Source organism: Polyodon spathula, chromosome 4, assembly GCF_017654505.1.
Source record: "Polyodon spathula isolate WHYD16114869_AA chromosome 4, ASM1765450v1, whole genome shotgun sequence".
Lineage (NCBI taxonomy): Eukaryota > Metazoa > Chordata > Actinopteri > Acipenseriformes > Polyodontidae > Polyodon > Polyodon spathula.
Window position 1 is genome coordinate 90,696,773 of NC_054537.1, and position 16,807 is coordinate 90,713,579.

General features: G+C 36.8%; 1 protein-coding gene across 3 annotated transcripts; it reads right to left on the reverse strand.

Annotated features, from left to right (window-relative positions):
* Nucleotides 1-1,599: 1,599 nt before the first annotated feature.
* On the reverse strand, nt 1,600-10,302 carry LOC121315089 (transformer-2 protein homolog alpha-like). 3 transcript variants are annotated; one of them, XM_041248995.1, is made up of 9 exons: nt 10,125-10,302; nt 7,937-8,070; nt 7,538-7,703; nt 7,109-7,162; nt 6,602-6,802; nt 5,460-5,575; nt 4,342-4,494; nt 2,553-2,623; nt 1,600-1,936 (listed from the first exon to the last, which is right to left on the reverse strand). In XM_041248995.1, exons 1-9 carry the CDS (start codon nt 10,158-10,160, stop codon nt 1,926-1,928), a joined length of 942 nt encoding a protein of 313 aa, XP_041104929.1. In that variant the 5' UTR covers nt 10,161-10,302; the 3' UTR covers nt 1,600-1,925. The 3 variants fall into 3 exon arrangements, with proteins under 3 accessions (XP_041104929.1, XP_041104930.1, XP_041104928.1); XM_041248996.1 differs by having other exon boundaries at nt 4,342-4,497; nt 6,602-6,790; nt 10,125-10,301; XM_041248994.1 differs by having other exon boundaries at nt 4,342-4,497; nt 10,125-10,301.
* Between the last annotated feature and the right edge of the window lie 6,505 nt (nt 10,303-16,807).

Here is a 16,807-nt window from a genome sequence, read left to right on the forward strand (position 1 = left end):
CTCCATTCTGAGGTTTTTCCTCTAATCAGTACTTTCTGTTTTCTACATGTTAACCACTCCCTAATCCATGTACATGCGTTTCCTTGAATCCCAACTGTGTTCAGTTTGAGAATTAATCTTTTGTGCGGGACTTTGTCAAAAGCTTTCTGGAAATCTAAATAAACCATGTCATATGCTTTGCAATTATCCATTATCGATGTTGCATCCTCAAAAAAATCAAGCAATTTAGTTAGACACAATCTCCCTTTCCTAAAACCATATTGACTGTCTCCCAGGACCCTGTTACCATATAGGTAATTTTCCATTTTGGATCTTATTAGTTTCCATAAGTTTGCATATAATAGAAGTCAGGCTTACTGGTGTGTAGTTACCTGGTTCAGTTTTGTTTCCCTTTTAGTGGATCAGTATTACGTTTGCAATTTTCCAGTCTGTCGGTACCACCCGTGTCGAGACTGCTGCATGATCTTGGTTAGCGGTTTGTAAATAACTTCTTTCATTTCTTTGAGTACTATTGGGAGGATCTCATCCAGCCCAGGGGATTTGTTTATTTTAAGAGCTCCTAGTCCCTTTAACACTTCTGCCTCGGTTATGCTAAAGTTATTTAAAACTGGATGACACGTGGGGCATGTTGTCCATATCTTCCTTTCCAATCGAAAATTTGTGGCATGACTTGAAGAATTCTGTCCATCGGCACGCCAAGGAACTTGACAGCTTGAACAGTTTTGTAAAGAATGGTCAAATATTGCCAAATCTAGGTGTGCAAAGTTGGTACAGACCTATCCCAACAGACTCACAGCTGTAATTGCTGTCAAATGTGCTTCCACCAAGTATTAACACAAGGGGGTGGAGACTTATCCAGTTATGATCTTTCAGTTTTGTATTTCATATGTAACTTTTTTCCCCTTAACAGTGTGGAGTATTGTGTGTAGATAGGGGGGGGGGGGGGGGGGGGGGGATTCATTTAAATGCATGAAACTGAGGCATTGGCACAAGAAAGTGAAAAAAAAGTTCATGGGGGTGTAGACTTTCTATGCACTGTACATCTTGACTGTGTGTATGTTCACTCTATGGTCAGCTAAATATTTACTGTGGTATAATATGGTTAATACTGTACATGGCAAAGTGTGGTTAAGTTTAGATAGGCATGGTAAAAGACACTGGAATGTGAACTGACAGTTTGATGGTAAGCTTTTTTAAGGGATGATAGGTTTGTTGGGTGTTGGTTGCTTCAGTCCCTATGCTGCCTCAAATACAAGTGTAGCTAGCTTGCTTGCTTGAGGCTTTGGCATCCACACTGAATAGTCTACCTCTACATGCATTATTTTAGTTTTACATAAACTGACATTATTTGGTAAACAAAATAACACAAAATCCCAAAACCTAAGTAATATCCCATCAATAAATAACTTCCTTTTAGCACATCCAAGCTGACATTGAAATGTCTACATAAGACAATATTCTGCTGTTACAACTGCAATGATTAGTAAGTTGAACCATATGGTCACTTGTCCATAAATTGCAAGGAGTAACATTAAATGAAGATGTCACTCACACTACATACTTTCCAACTCTTAATTTAGTAGAATCAAGGAATAGAAATGTAGCAATTTAGCTTTTATTCTGCATATTTAATGCATTTTACAAATATGCTCACAAAAAACAGTTAATGCAGACAAATGCATTAATATGTTCAAAACATGAAGAAAAAACAAAAAAAAAAAAAAAAACAAGACATGACCTTTCTGGCAATCATACATTTAAGTTGAACTGAATTGTAAAACATCAGATAAGTATGACGATCGTTTTCCAGAACTCAACTTTACAATGTCTCTCCAAGTAGTTAAGAACAAAAAGTAAAAAAAAAAAAAAAAAAAAAATTGTACAACTTCGGAAACAAGAAATGTCCCAAGCCGAATCTATCCGCTTTAATACCGTCCTGAAAAAAATAAATAGAAAAAGTTAATTTAAAACTATGGTTCATGAAATAATGAAGCCAACATCAAACTGAGAAGGGACCATTACTTCAGAGATTATTAACCTATACCCAACATTTACAGTCTAAGATTTAATGCAGCGTGGCTGGGCACAGATATACATATTGTGCATTCCAACATGTCCAAACCAAGTTTCTTCACAATTGGACGGCTGGTTATATAGATATCGAAAAGATATTAGTGTGACATACATACAGCCTACACTACATTCCTCCCTATGATATGAACTCCTTGCAGGGGATATATATTTGACTTGTGCAAAATGCAAATTGTTATCTCCCTTTCTTAAACAAGTTCTATAACATGTGGTAGAACTTAGATATAAAAATCACACTACACTGCAAGTGTCAATCCCATAAAATTAAAGAAATCAATACATTTCCATGTGTATAATTTGAACTACTGCTAAGTGCCAACCAGGAAATAGCCTCCAATGGTCTCGATTCATAGCCAGTGTATGCTAAATGTCTCCAAACAAATCTAAAAGAATATTCAGGTTTGAATGATCAGTTCTGAAGTCCATTACTTTATGTAACAAAAGAAATACCAGATACTTACGAGGACTGTAGGAACGAGATCTAGAGCGGGATCTGCATCTACTGTAATAAGGAGACGGAGATCGCCTCCGACTAAGAGGAAGAAAAAAAAAGCATAATTATATATTAAAAGCAGGATAAATAAAACCACAACATTTAGGTGGTAGTAAATTTTGCTGCAGTTCTTCTGGGAAAGGCCAACAGAAGTCAATTATTTTGGAGCACATAGGTCCCCCCAAATTGATATGAGCTGAACTGGGGTGTATGCAAACTGCATAGCTTTTCAGAATTTTAGGGTGAAAGAACCTGACAAGGGAAATGTGACCTGGAATCAAAATATGATTATATAAAGTGATACTTAATAGAACTATAGCAGTAATTAATACAAAGGCTTAATTTTGCAGTACCATGTTTCCCTAAAGTCAAACTGTTAATTAATGTCCAGATGCAACATAACTGTTCCAAGTCTGTCTTTTTTCCTTTCTGGGAGTTGGCTTGAATTACTGTAGCACCACATACATGTAACTTCTGGCACTAAAAAGCTTATAAAAACGGGTCTACCCATTTCACAGAAATCGTGAAATTGAGGGGTCACCATGAAATTCACTTCTTAGGGGCCAATGCATACTGAACAAGTATGGCGAGGGAAAACAAGAAACCTTGTGCACTAATGAACTACTGCACAACGCAAGCTATGTATCTAATTTCTGTAGATAGCCCTTTTTTATTCCTTTGCCGTCCTGTGTGTACTGCACTTAAGCAAAAACCAAACCAAAAACATCCACAAACATTAACAAAAAAAATTCTCTAAAGCAGTTATCGTTCTTGTTTACTATTCAAATGACAAAGTTTTAATCAGCCTATCAGTGGGTCTGTACTGCTTTTCTGTGACCTGTACTGTGCAGCAGATGATGGGACAAAGTCAGTGGATCACTGTTTTGATTTAGGTTGCTAAAATCTAGTTTTCAGCATTGGAGGTAAAATAGAAATGGTCAACAAAGCAAAAATTAGTATATTTCGGTGATTGATCGTGGGAAGATATTTCCCAAAGAAACTGTACATGCAGATGGAGGCAGTTGTTTTGCATATCTTAATGTGTCTCTGGAGAAAACCAGATCGATCACAATTTAGCTTCAGAATCACACATTAAACAAAAGGCTACTACTGAGGCTGCTGAACAGAACGTAAAATAAAAAAAGCTTTCAGAAACCAAACTGGAAAATCAGCCCAGACAAAGTATTCCTGTCGTTAAGTTAATCAGTACTACAACAATCCATCACAGCCACCCCTCCAACCTGCTGCTTACTTTTTCACAGTTGAAATTTTAGACCCGAATAGCCACGTTTTCATTGTTTTGACCTTGGTACTAAAAATAAAATTATTGGATGGGACAAATAACATGACAACATATTCCCTTTATTAACGTGTGCCAGATGCCCTTGGGTAAACAAGTTTTGGGGTGGTTTCTAATAGATTTCCACATCTGTATAACTTAGCAACGCTTTGCCTTAACTTCCAACCAATTCAGTGGATGCAAATGTGCAGTCTCAACGTATGGGCAAGTCAACTGCAGGGGGATGCTGCATGCTGGCCTTTAAAAAATGACAGCACTCTGTTTTAGTAAGGAAGCAAGTAACACTATTTTTAGGCTTTAGAGTGTTCCGAAATACAGTCTACTTAGGTTTATTTAATGTTTAAACAGGTCCGCGAACTCCTAATTTTATTCTGCAACCTACCTGTGAAATACCTAAACACTACATGTAAATGCAAGACTATACAAAAGAATGAGTGCTATAAATTGAGATATTCACCTGTATCTGTTATCATACTCGTCATATCGGTCGTAGCCTCCTCGATCGTAGCCTCCTCGATCGTAGCCTCCTCGATCGTTATAAGAATCACGGCGACGTCCTCCACTACCGCCACTGCTGCCACCACCACCGCCGCTGCTACTACTGCCGTTGCTGCTGCACGAAATAATGAAACCATTGGGAATATGTAAAGCCTAAACCATCTACTTGCTCTGTGGTATTTAGCTTTTGTGATAAATGGCATATTTCACATCACTTGTCTAAATGTCATGATTAAACATTAAAAGCAGAAAAAAATTACATCGCCACATTCATAACATGTATAATAATCTAACTACACAAATGTTCCTAAATATTTAAATACTTACCTGAACTGTAAACACTTTAAAAAACAAAAAAACCACCACCAGTGAAAAATATGGTCCAATGGTAAAACAAAAAAAACAACCCACACGCGAAATGTCCCCGTCTTGTACTGGACAGAGCGATAACAGAATTATTTCCGCTCTGATGCAGTTAGTGTCTTCCGTTGAAGACATTTTAAAGAAATCATGCAATTTATGCAATACGTTCAATCGTTTAGAAGCAAAGCTAAACTGGTTGCCAGGTTCCTAAATGTGACAGGTGTTGTAGTGCATGAATAAAACAAACTTTTGCTGTATTTAAGTGCTAAAAATGTATTTACACTATCCTTTCAGAAATGGGACTTTTCATGGAAGAACTACATGTTACACTGCAATTTGCAAGTTTCAAATAAAACAGTGAAATCTAGGATAACTGAAAACACAGCCTTAAGTATACATAAAACCATAAGATTAACAAACGTTAGCGGAGCAAAACTTTTTTTTTTTAATTAAAGTTGGGATTCAGAATTTAACATCACATTAAGGTTTTAATGAGCCAATAACATTCTAATTGCAGGATCTATTTGAGGCAGACTATTTTGAAGCCTTTGATAAATAAACCGATCTGATTTTTTCTACCACGTATATTGAAAAAAACTGTTCCTGCCTAAGGAAATACTGACAAATGGAATACAATTTAACAGCAAACACTGAAGAAAGAAATGTATTTCATAAAATCAATGGTGTAATTAAACAGCTTAACTGTTAACTTACTGAGTTGGCCTTCCCATGTAAATGCCAGGAGTAGGAGTGTGGGCCCGTTTGGTGATGGAGTAATCTACACGTATCCGCCTCCCGTCAAGCTCCATTCCATTGGCACGTTCCATTGCCTGGAATTGAATTGGGTAGTTAATTAAACCTGCCTTAAATTTATTTTATAAATGTTCAACACAACTTTTCTTCACAAAAGTTTGTGTAATTGAGAGTTTATTTTATTTTATATCAAGTACAATTATCCATAGGCCCTCCCACACACAGAGGATGATTATGAAGTCCCTTTATTAATGGAATATTCACATTTTTCAAGGAAAAATAGAAGTTAAGACAGTTCAAATTTTACCCAGTGTAAATTACAAATACATGCCCTAGTAAGGAAACATGCCGAAACCAGACACATTAGATGCCTATACATGTCCTGGACACCTTGATCTGACTAGGCAGACACTGTTTGGTAGGATGCCACCCTTAGTTAGCGAAATTCAAGAACAAGGTACACGTTGGCTAATTATTCATTATTTCTAGTACTGTTCCAGTGTACATCTGCAAACAAAACTAATGCAAACAAAAAAGGATCATATTGTATTCCTTATTGATCCTTATATAAAAGCATCCCCACTGTCTCGAAACAAAGAACACTGCATTTATTATATAGCTTTACTTTCCAAGAATTCACTTGACAGATGAGTAAATTGGTAGGTTAGGTTGAGGTGGACTAATCCCAAGATTAAGAATCCAGTTGTTTATTCACCAGTCACAAACACTCATTGCAAGTGAGTCGACTGAACCATACATTTCTTCCCCCTCCCGTTTTTAAATTTTGTTTAACTAAAACCCAGCGACTTACTGGTCATGTGTTTACTGTAATTCCCAGGCTGGCTACAGCTAGCTGTCCCAGCAGTTGTAGGATCCATTCTCTAGCTACCACATGCAGTATATTCACAATTGACCATTGAGATGCAGGGAACTAATGAAGTACAAGAAGCTTGACAAAACAAATTCAAGCTGTGCAGCAGAATTGCTATCTTATCTACACATTCAATTTAAATATTGTCCTTAACATTCATATTTTTGCAATGTGTAAAAACACCCAGTATGCAGCTTCACAGGAACATGGCTTAAAACCCTGCAAAAAGTACCTCTTTTGCGTCATCAATTCTTTCGAAGTACACAAATGAAAATCCTCTTGACCGTCCTGTTCTCTGATCATAGACAACATTCACGCCAGCCAGCGGTCCGTACCGGGAAAACACTTCACGCAGGTCTCTCTCCGTTGTGTACAGGCTTAACCCAAACACTCCGAGACAGGTGTTTGGGTCAGGATTTGCCTGGTGGAAAAGCTAAAGTTCTGAGTTTTCTACAGTAAAGACTTAGTGTTTTCTCAATCACATACATGCATCAGTAAAACACACCTTCTCATAAACTAGGTAACAACTGAAACATATAGCATATAAAATACAGCTTACTAACCCCCCCCCCCCCCCCCCCCCCCAAAATAGTCAGGTCTTGCTTTGGTGGGCAACTGCTGGTCAGTTTAATAACCCCTTTCACACAATATTTTTGCACCCATTCACTTTTACACAATCGCATCAAGCCTGACAAACCATCCAAAGTCTTTTTTGATAAATTCATATATTTTCACATACCCTGGCATCACTATGATTGCTGGACTCTTTTTTGATGTCATTGCTGAATCTTGTCTGTTGATATAAAAGGGGTTATTAAATTGTATTTTGGGCCAGAACAACAATTAATCTGTTGCCTTTTAATGAAGGCTGTAAATTATGTGTGCATATATTAAACAAACAATCTCATATGTATGTATATAAAATAAGCAGTTACTTCAAAATTGAGGCACTTCATAAAATCAGTGGTACATCCAACAAGTAAAATTGTGTTGAGCCTTAATACTGTTTGATTATATTTGAATTTACTGAAGGAGATTTGTACTGTGACTATTTTTTTTTAACCCTATCATTGATTGAATTCATAAATTGTGTGTTTACAACTCTTGCATATCAGAGACCTAAGTTCTTGCAAAATTAACTAAAAGATGAGATTCTTTCATGACATACCCTGCTGCCTGCATGTCTGCGCCGACTTGACATTGGAGAGGTGCTCCGGCTCTTCTTGCGACGGCATTCAGGCGAGTATGAGCGGCTTCTGGATTTCTTCCTGTGCGAGTGTGAGCGGGACCTTGAGCGTGAATACCTCCTGTGAGAGTGCTTCCTAGAGCGCGATCTGGAATCGCACACAGCAATTGCAATTACTGAACTGGGGTAACATACAAAATACACTAATGAAAGTCATTCTATAGTTTAAAAAAAAAGTAAACCATTCCTAATCAGTACAAAATACATCAATAATGAACACACAAAAATAAGATGCAATATGTGCTGTGCATTTACATAGGTAGATGTCATTATGTGTAACTACATTTAAATTTAATAAATGACAGCTATTATGTGCCTTACCTTGATTTGGACCTTGACTTTGACCTGGACTCTGATCGTTTTGAAGCTCTTGAAGGACTACCAGACCCAGACCGACTCTCAGGCTTCACACGCACTGGGCTGCCACAATCAGATTTCGATGGAGAACGGGATCCCTAATATTACAAGGTTTTGTTAAATACATCTTCCACATATATATTTTTTCTTTCAGTATATTAAGAGTACTTCATGTGCTGTAGAAAAAAAATGTTAATCTTACATCACTTGTATAATTAATCGCCTCCACATGTTAGTGACAAACTACTTTACAGTCCCTTGTGTTACACAAGTTCCCTATTTATACCTGATCACCATATTGTACACGACTATATTAATCATGCATTTTTGGCTACAATTGGAGCATACAGACACTTTAACAAACCATACATTTACTTAACCTATGACTCATTCATTCTTCCAGATTCTTTTAATGCTAGGTCTCTCAGGCTTTCTACTTTTCTTCTTCATTCTTCATTTTTCAGTTTTTCATTTTCATATTCCGTGTTTTCTTCCCCAAAATGAAACCATTTCATGTAAGACTTAACGCATGTGCTTCTATCTGACCATTCTTCTGTTCATTTTTTCCCTTCACATTTTATTTTCTGATCTTTAACATTTTTCATTAGCCTTCTTTAATCTTGGATATTCTTCCACATTCTTGGACAATACTCTTCACATTCTTCACGATCAATAACCTTAATAAAAAAAGAACATTCAATATAATTAACCACATGGGGATCAAAAGAGAAATCCCTACTGGGTTTTGCTGTTTACTTTGATTATCCAGCAGGAAAAAACAATTCTACCTGTTTCCACACAAATTTACTGACCGGATATTTATCAAGCGCGCATATATTTTTATATATAAAATTCCCTATCAATACGCTGGACATCCCCTTCTGTGCAGTCAGATAACACTTACATTATCAAAACCTTTTGTGGGGGAGGGGGAAGGGGCAACAACAAAAAAGCCCTAATTTCGAAAAAACGAAGTAGACGCTAGCAGCTTTTGTAAAACTATTTTGGGAGTTCAGCGTTGTATACAAACTACCGTAATCAACACAGAGCTACCTACCAATACGGACACTTCTACAAAAGAAAGGCCAGACTACTTTATCGTTGATGCCTTATTTTCTCATTCACCAGGGCTCTTTAAATCAATACAATGTGTGGCTGTAAAGTCACTTCGCCACACTGTCCTTACAGTGGAATAAAATGAACAGAGCAGAGGGCACCAATGGTGTTGCTAACTATGCCCCACGTAGAAGCCTTCCGATACTACCGACGGTATACAAGAGCATTCCCACGAGGAGCCGATCACCTTTTGCACGATGCGATTTTACTTTTTTTTTTTTTACTGCAGCAATTAATTTATATTATTGAAACCCAGTACACTGTGGATTCTTCAGATTTAAGAATTATGATTAACGACATTTTATAAACGGTATTTACTGCAATTACGCAGTTATATAGGCTACTTGTAATATGCTACTTGCATCGAGATCAAAATAAACAGAAGATATTTTAATGTCAAATAATTAACCAAGACAAACAAAAAACCACACCGATCAAACCAAACTGGGACGCCATTGTCTTTATGTCTTTCCACCGTCCTAAATGGGTTTTTATTTTCAACGGAAAGTACTGCGGTACAGCAAACCTACAGTGGCAGGCTCGTCAAAATCTCTTCATGTCCTTTACACCCCTGGGCTCACATATAATTAAATACAGTATGGTAATTAGCATGAGTGTATATAACATATGCGTCTTGACGTATTACAAACTGTACCAAATATGTATTAGTATTGGATATATCATTTGTACCACCTTATCTACAGATCTGCGATGTTCCAAAACACCGTCGATTGCGGCATGTAAAATGTACTTGGCTCGGTGCCTTTTACGGCCTAGTATTACAGTGCCAATTTTTTATATTAAATTGTTTGTTTCTGTAAGATACATATTCTTATATAAAATAACCCAATTTCTCAGATGTGTATATTCACATGCTTCAATAATATTATATATGGCAAAAGGCTACACCTGTACACTGATTGCGGTTTTGTTTGTTTTACTGACGTTGGTGCATCGAGCCAGGCCCATGTACAGCACCAAAGCAGCTCGTCGAGCACCGTAGCGAATGAAACTCGTTTTTACTGTTATTACTTACTCTTCCACCGAAATGCGTATCCTCGACGTCGCTCATGGTGATCCAAAGGTTGTAGAAAGCCTAACCGTGTTAATGGATGTAAAATAATGTCCACGGATATTTACGTGTTCACCGAAATAACTGCGCAACAACTTGGGCAAATAAGCTGTGTAAAATGGCGTCTCCTTCTCCTTAGTTTCTATTTATCAACTGCAGTGGAAATGGGCGTTGAAATGAGAATACGTCACAAGACGCGGTCTCGAGGAAGGCGGTGCTACTGTACCGTATTAGCACACGTATAGGCGCAACAGCTTTTTGTGTAAGTTAGTGTTGCGTTTATGCGAGATAAGCGCACAAGAGACACTGCAGCGTCAGTGGGTATTTTAGAAATATGTTTTAAGAAAAATAAATCCAATTTGTATTAGAAATCCACCAAAAGCATTTAATTGTTTTCCCTTCAAAGACACAATTTACCTGAATGTGGATTCCTCAATTTATTGTATATAAAACCATATGGCTTACATTTTACTAATTTGGAATGTCATTATCAGCCATGGCAGAGCATCACAGCAGAGTGGTATTTGGAATATTTGTGTAGTTGTGTAGTTTATGATTAGGGTCTCCAAATGAGAGAGTCTCGCTTGTAACGAATGAGTGTCATTTCATTGTTCTGTATTATACAGTTTTAATAATAATAATTAACAATGCTTTTTTTCTGTGTAGCCAACACAACATTAAAGTAGATGTTTTATACTTTTGCTATATCCCCCCTTCAGGAAGTGTAGTATCAAACAACATACAGACAGTACAGGAAATTAGTTATTTTCTGGGACAATGACATTATAGTTTATGTGCTCCCAACCTAAAACAACTTGCTGTTCAGTCTTTGTATGCTGGTTCTGTGATAATTGTCTATTTCATGGTGGGGCAACAAATGCATTTCACAAAGTTCACCATGATAAATCTGCTCAGTAATCTGGCAGTTTACCACATTTTCCATCCCATATTCTTCTGTCATGCGTTCCCCACACTTCCCCATGGTTAACTATCACTTCTACAGTGCTTTGCCATTCTGCTTGCCTGCTCTATCACCATTCTTTCATACACATTGTTCGGAGAGCTGTACTCACATGCAGACCTCCACGGATGAGCTGCATGACATGTCCACTGAATTTGCCTGATGCACACCCTGGCCTGGAGCTCTGGTATTGTTAACTTGCACACTTTAGATAGGAGGACTCCACGAGTGAATACACTGACACAAAGCAATATGTTGATACAATGTATTGATTAATTTATGAAAGTAGAGTACACATTCTTAGATTTATTTGTACATTTTAGAATTTTACAGAAACAAATTGTGTTGACCGCTTCAAGTTCAAAGTTCACAGACAAAATTATGCTAGCACAGCAACACTGAAAATCAGTATTTCACCTTGTTACACCCCACACCCCGACTGCCGTTTTTGGCCAGAAGATGGCAGCCCCTTCCAGTTTCAGTCCAGTCATCTTTTTAATTCTCAAATTAACATCCAGCACGAAATCACCTGCCCCATGATCACCAACAAATTCTTGATTATGTTGTTCGAGCTCTTCTTGTGTCAACATTTTATTTTTAACTATAGTATTATATTTATTGTAATATAATACTAGATTTATAACAATGCAATTGTTTTATTATTATTATTATTATTATTATTATTATTATTATTATTATTTATTATTGTTTAAATAATAAAGGACCACTTGGCACAGTTGCGTGACATAATGAAAATGGTTTAAACAAATCAAAAAACGGATGCGTGTTCAGGAGGAGACATGGTTTAGTTACAGAAGGTTTTTTTAGAATAGTATTAACACAAAAGGTTATTTGTGGGTCTTAGGCCAAATTGTACACGTACTCTCTCTCCTAAGCGGGCAACAGGGAAAGGACACAGAGAAAAGAAAAGGAAAGCAGACGAGGGAAGAGAGAGGGGGAGGAGGAGAGAAGAGGGGGGGGGGAAGGGGAGGACGGGAGGGGGACGATATAACGGGGAAGGGGAACCAAGAGGGGGGAGAAGCAAAAACATGAAAAGGGAAGGAAAAGAAAAAAAAGCATGTGACGAGAGGGGGAAAAGGGGAAAAATGAAGAAGGGGGAAGAGGTAAAGGAAAAAAGGGAAAAAAGAAAAAAGAGGTGGAAAGGTGAAAAGGGGAAGGAAAAGGGGGAAGGGGTGGTGATTAAGAGATAAGAAGAGTTTCCCAAGAGACGACAGGTCCGGACATTAGAGTAGTTGGAAACAAAAAAAAAACGGGATTTTTACTTATTACACAAGGGTACTGACTAAGTCTTTTAGGTCAAATGATCGGGCTTGCAAGTATCTAAACACGTGACTGTTAAAGGCTCAGCTACAATCATAGGGGAAGTGTTACGGAGGGGAAACGTTGCAAACATTCATAACTAAAACACATAGACTTTGTATCAATTAGGACACAGAAAGAAGGGGAAGGGGAGAGGGAGAAAAAGGAAAGAGGGGGGTAAGGAGGGAGAGGAGGAAAAAGAGGGGTGGAAAAGGGGGCACTTCCTTTCCTTCCCCCCCCCCCCCCCCCCTTTTATTTGTTTGTTTATTTATTTGTGCCAAAGCAATATTTAAACAAAATTATGTTAATATATTTTGGTTTTCCAATAATACAATGTTTTGCTGATCTTTGCCAAACCTCTCTCTCTCTCTCTCGATATATGATAATACATTTGACAGAAACATCTATATTTTTTTTTTCTTTTGACACAAGTACTGAGTAACCTAGTGTCAAATGATCTCTTGCAGTGTATCTAAACACTGTACTGTTAAAGGCTCAGCTACAAGATCAGACTGGCTTTACAGTTAAACTCTTTATGTATCAAATTAGAACACTCTATAATAACACAGTATGGTGTGTTTTGAATAATGATCCAGCTCCCACTGCCCCAGTTTACCTTAAGAACATAGGAAAGGTTACAAACGAGAGGCCATTCGGCCCATCTTGCTCATCTGGTTGTTAGTAGTCTATTGATCCCACAATTTCATCAAGCAGCTTCTTGAAAGATCCCAGGGTGTCAGCTTCAACAACATTACTGGGCAGCTGGTTCCTGATTCCCACCTTCTGCCAACCACTCAAACATGTTTTCTTTCATAGGCTGGTTAGGGCTAACAAAAAGAAAAATAATACATTGCTCTGAAATGCAGTGTTAAATCAGGCCCTGCACATAACTAGTTTCATTGCTAAACAAATTTGTTTATTAGGATTTTGTGTATGTGTGTGTGTGTGTGTGTGTGTGTGTGTGTGTTTTGTTTCTTATATTTGTTTCTAGCAGAGCTCATTGAGTTGTTTTTATTCTTGTAAACAAGTTATTTATTTTAATTAAAATCAATGGAGAAATGTATTTTGAAATTGCATGACTGTTTAAAAATGTGTCAGAGATCAGCCTCTTTGGCACATTGTCTGTTTCAACACATTAGTTGCCTTAGCAACCACGGGTGTTGCTAAAACATTCAAATAGTTTTTTTTTTTGTCATGTTAATTGTTCTGATCACTGGCATCTGTCAGATTTTTAGCACCTTCCAAGTTGTTAATTGTGCATTGAATGTTGTGACAGCTTTAGGTTACAAGCATTTACTAATGCGCTTTTCAATTTTAAATGAAAAGCTCCATTTGTTCGGTTTTGTGCTGTACTAGTATGCACACATCTCCAGACAACTCAGGTAGCCTAGATTAGTTGCTTACTCAAGACCAGGCGCTGTAATGGGAATACATGGTGGCACGTGAACAGTCAATTTAAGCAATAATAACAGGATGCATCAAGGAGATCAAAGTCAGTTACAGTATATACTGCTTCTGCTCAGAGTCGACCTCAACCGAATCAGTCACTACAGGCTGCTGCTGCTATGCTGTCAATGGGATTCTTTGTGATGTTTGTTTACCAAAACTACTATGTTATATTATCACATGATGACAGGACTTGGAATCCAAATGCCCTTGTCATATAATCTTGGTTATACTGTAAAAGAGGAAAAAAAAAAACCCACAGTAAACATGTATATGAAGTAGAATTTCATAAGAACATCTTCCCATGTGTGAGGGGAAGCTTGCCCTGTGCTATTCATGCAATTTAGTTTGGTTTACACAATCAAAGGAGATTGACGCAAGGACTGGACTTGCATGGATTGATTAGCCAGTTCACTGTGTGTGTCCGATAAGAACCCCAGCCTGCCCCTCACATGTCTTTCCCACGTCAATATTTTCCAGGTATTTGGTTTCTTTTCAGTGTTGTATTGTGTTTAACCACAACTGCAACTTTAATTCAATTTAAGCCATATAATCAAAATAGATTTATTGACCATTCACGAATCTCACATTTTATCCTTAGGATTCTCAGAGCAAACACATACACTGAAAATAATTCGTTATGAATGAAAAAAACTACCAATAAAAACATTAAAACAAAATGAATGTACATAGTAAAATATGAAATTAACAACCAAAATGTTACACATGTATTGCTTTGCAAACAGCTCAGTTTGTCCATTTATGCTGCCAGGCAAAATATGTCATAAACACAAACATAAATGCCATACTATATAAATGTAAAATACTTTACAGAGGTTATGTTTAAACTCACACTTTCACATACATTTATTTTTCCTCCATTAAATGAACACTCAAGTTGTTATTGTAGCTTAGTTTTAGCGGATATAAAAAATAGTTATTCTAAATTCTAAGCGTTTATATACAGTACAGTACAAATAATAAAACTCTTTGGGTTAATTTTATAATTTACTGTACAATTTCCAAAGCCACAACATATTCTGTGCCATTTAAATACTGAAGTATGATTATAAGCCTAATACTGAAAACTCCCTGACACACCTTCAAGTTAAGCGCTAAAGCGGATTCAGAGATGCCAACAATTGAAAATGGAAATCTTAGCACCTGGTGAGCAAAGCATCAAGAAAACCCTAGCAAACCCTAGCATACCCTAACCACGCCCGCTTCACGCACTTAAGGAGAAAATCAATCGATAAACCAACAATATAATGCTTAGACAGAAATGTAACTCAGAGCTAATTATTTAATTGTCATAAAAATACAGGTTTTATTAAAATCATAGTTTTATGTCTGTGCCCCAGTAAGACCTCTTTCTTGACCGTGACTCAAATTACAGCTTTTCAAAAAACAGTAGACAAGGAGATTCAGCATACATTTTTCACAGTACAGAGTATTTATTGTTTATGTACAAGGAAGTATATGCATTAGCATCTCTGAACCAATAAATACATTTCTTACTACTGCATATATATATATATATATATATATATATATATATATATATATATATCACAAAACTGTACCTAATACTATAACTTAAAGTTGAACTAAAATATAGGCATATAAGCTAGTTTTGGCAATTCTCAATCTAGAAACTAAGCAAAAAAGACATTTAATTTCAGCCAAAAAAAAGAAAAAAAAAAAAGCTTTTTACCACTACAAATTATTATGCTAAGGATACAAAAATGTAAACTAAAGTACACAATTCAGTGTCGGTGATGGTCGGTCAATGTTATGGCTTATTCACATATGTAACTTAGTATAAGTGGCACTCTTGCACTTCATCAGTACAGACTTATTGTACACAGCTTCATAGCATTTCTTGTCCACAGACAAGAGCTTCAGCTTCTGTACACAAATAGCTTCTAGGGTTTTCCTAGACAGATTTGGGCGGAACTCTGTTTGAACTTTACACACAATGCTGAATATTCTCTCTGTGTCTGCATTGCTGTGGGGTATTATCAATATAGTTAGCATCACCATGGCCAACAATGCAAATGTTGGTTGGCTTGTTACAGGATTGAAGATCCTCCCTATCTTGTACCAGGAAACATCTGCCCTGTCTGACCGAAGAATATCTTCAGGAATGTTCTCTACTTGGTATGCGACAAACTCATTTTCCAAATGATCGAGCCCATCAACTGAGACCAAATCAAATCTTCTGACAAAATACATCTCAGATTCAAAGTTGACATTTGTCCTTTGACTGATGTCAGCCACTTCTGCATGGTGTAAGAGCTCCTCATGCAATGGAAATTTGCTGGTAATACAAGAACTGGCCTCTGCGTAATACTCTCTGACAGAGTTAAAAATATATATTTTTCTCCTCTTTAGAGAGCTTCCCTACCTCCTTACCTAGATTTTCTAATTCTACAGATATGTATCTTATACTTCCATCCTTTGCATACAATACTTATGTTATTATTCTACTGTAATCTTCATTTTGACATTTAATCATTAGTAATGTAGTGTTAGTTTGCGTTAATTAATATTGCTGACCTTTAATACCAGAAAAACACATACTGTACAGTGACTACGTTTAAAAACAAATATTAAAATAACTAAAGTGTACTTTCACACAAATAGAAAAAAAAAGAAGCTACTATTTTTAAAAGAAAGATTAGTTTAACTACTCTTTTTAAAATCTTCCATTATAATAGACTATACTGTACTAACAGATTAAATGGTACCTTGATTAGGTGCAGAAGACACCTTACCAGCCTTCAATTTCACACTGACAGAATCATTGAACAATTCACTTGAGGTCACAACTGGGCCTACCAATAATTGAAAGCATGTTACCATAAGGCGTTTTCACAAACAAACGTACAACTGTCTAAAAAAAGTATAAGTCAAAAAC

Coding starts and splice junctions, on each gene's coding strand:
- LOC121315089 (XM_041248994.1), bottom strand. CDS start 10,160: ATGAGCGACGTCGAGGATACGCATTTCGGTGGAAGA. Junction 8,071..10,124: donor ATACGCATTTCGGTGGAAGA/GTAAGTAATAAC, acceptor TTGTAATATTAG/GGATCCCGTTCTCCATCGAA. Junction 6,803..7,108: donor GCAATCATAGTGATGCCAGG/GTATGTGAAAAT, acceptor TCAGAACTTTAG/CTTTTCCACCAGGCAAATCC.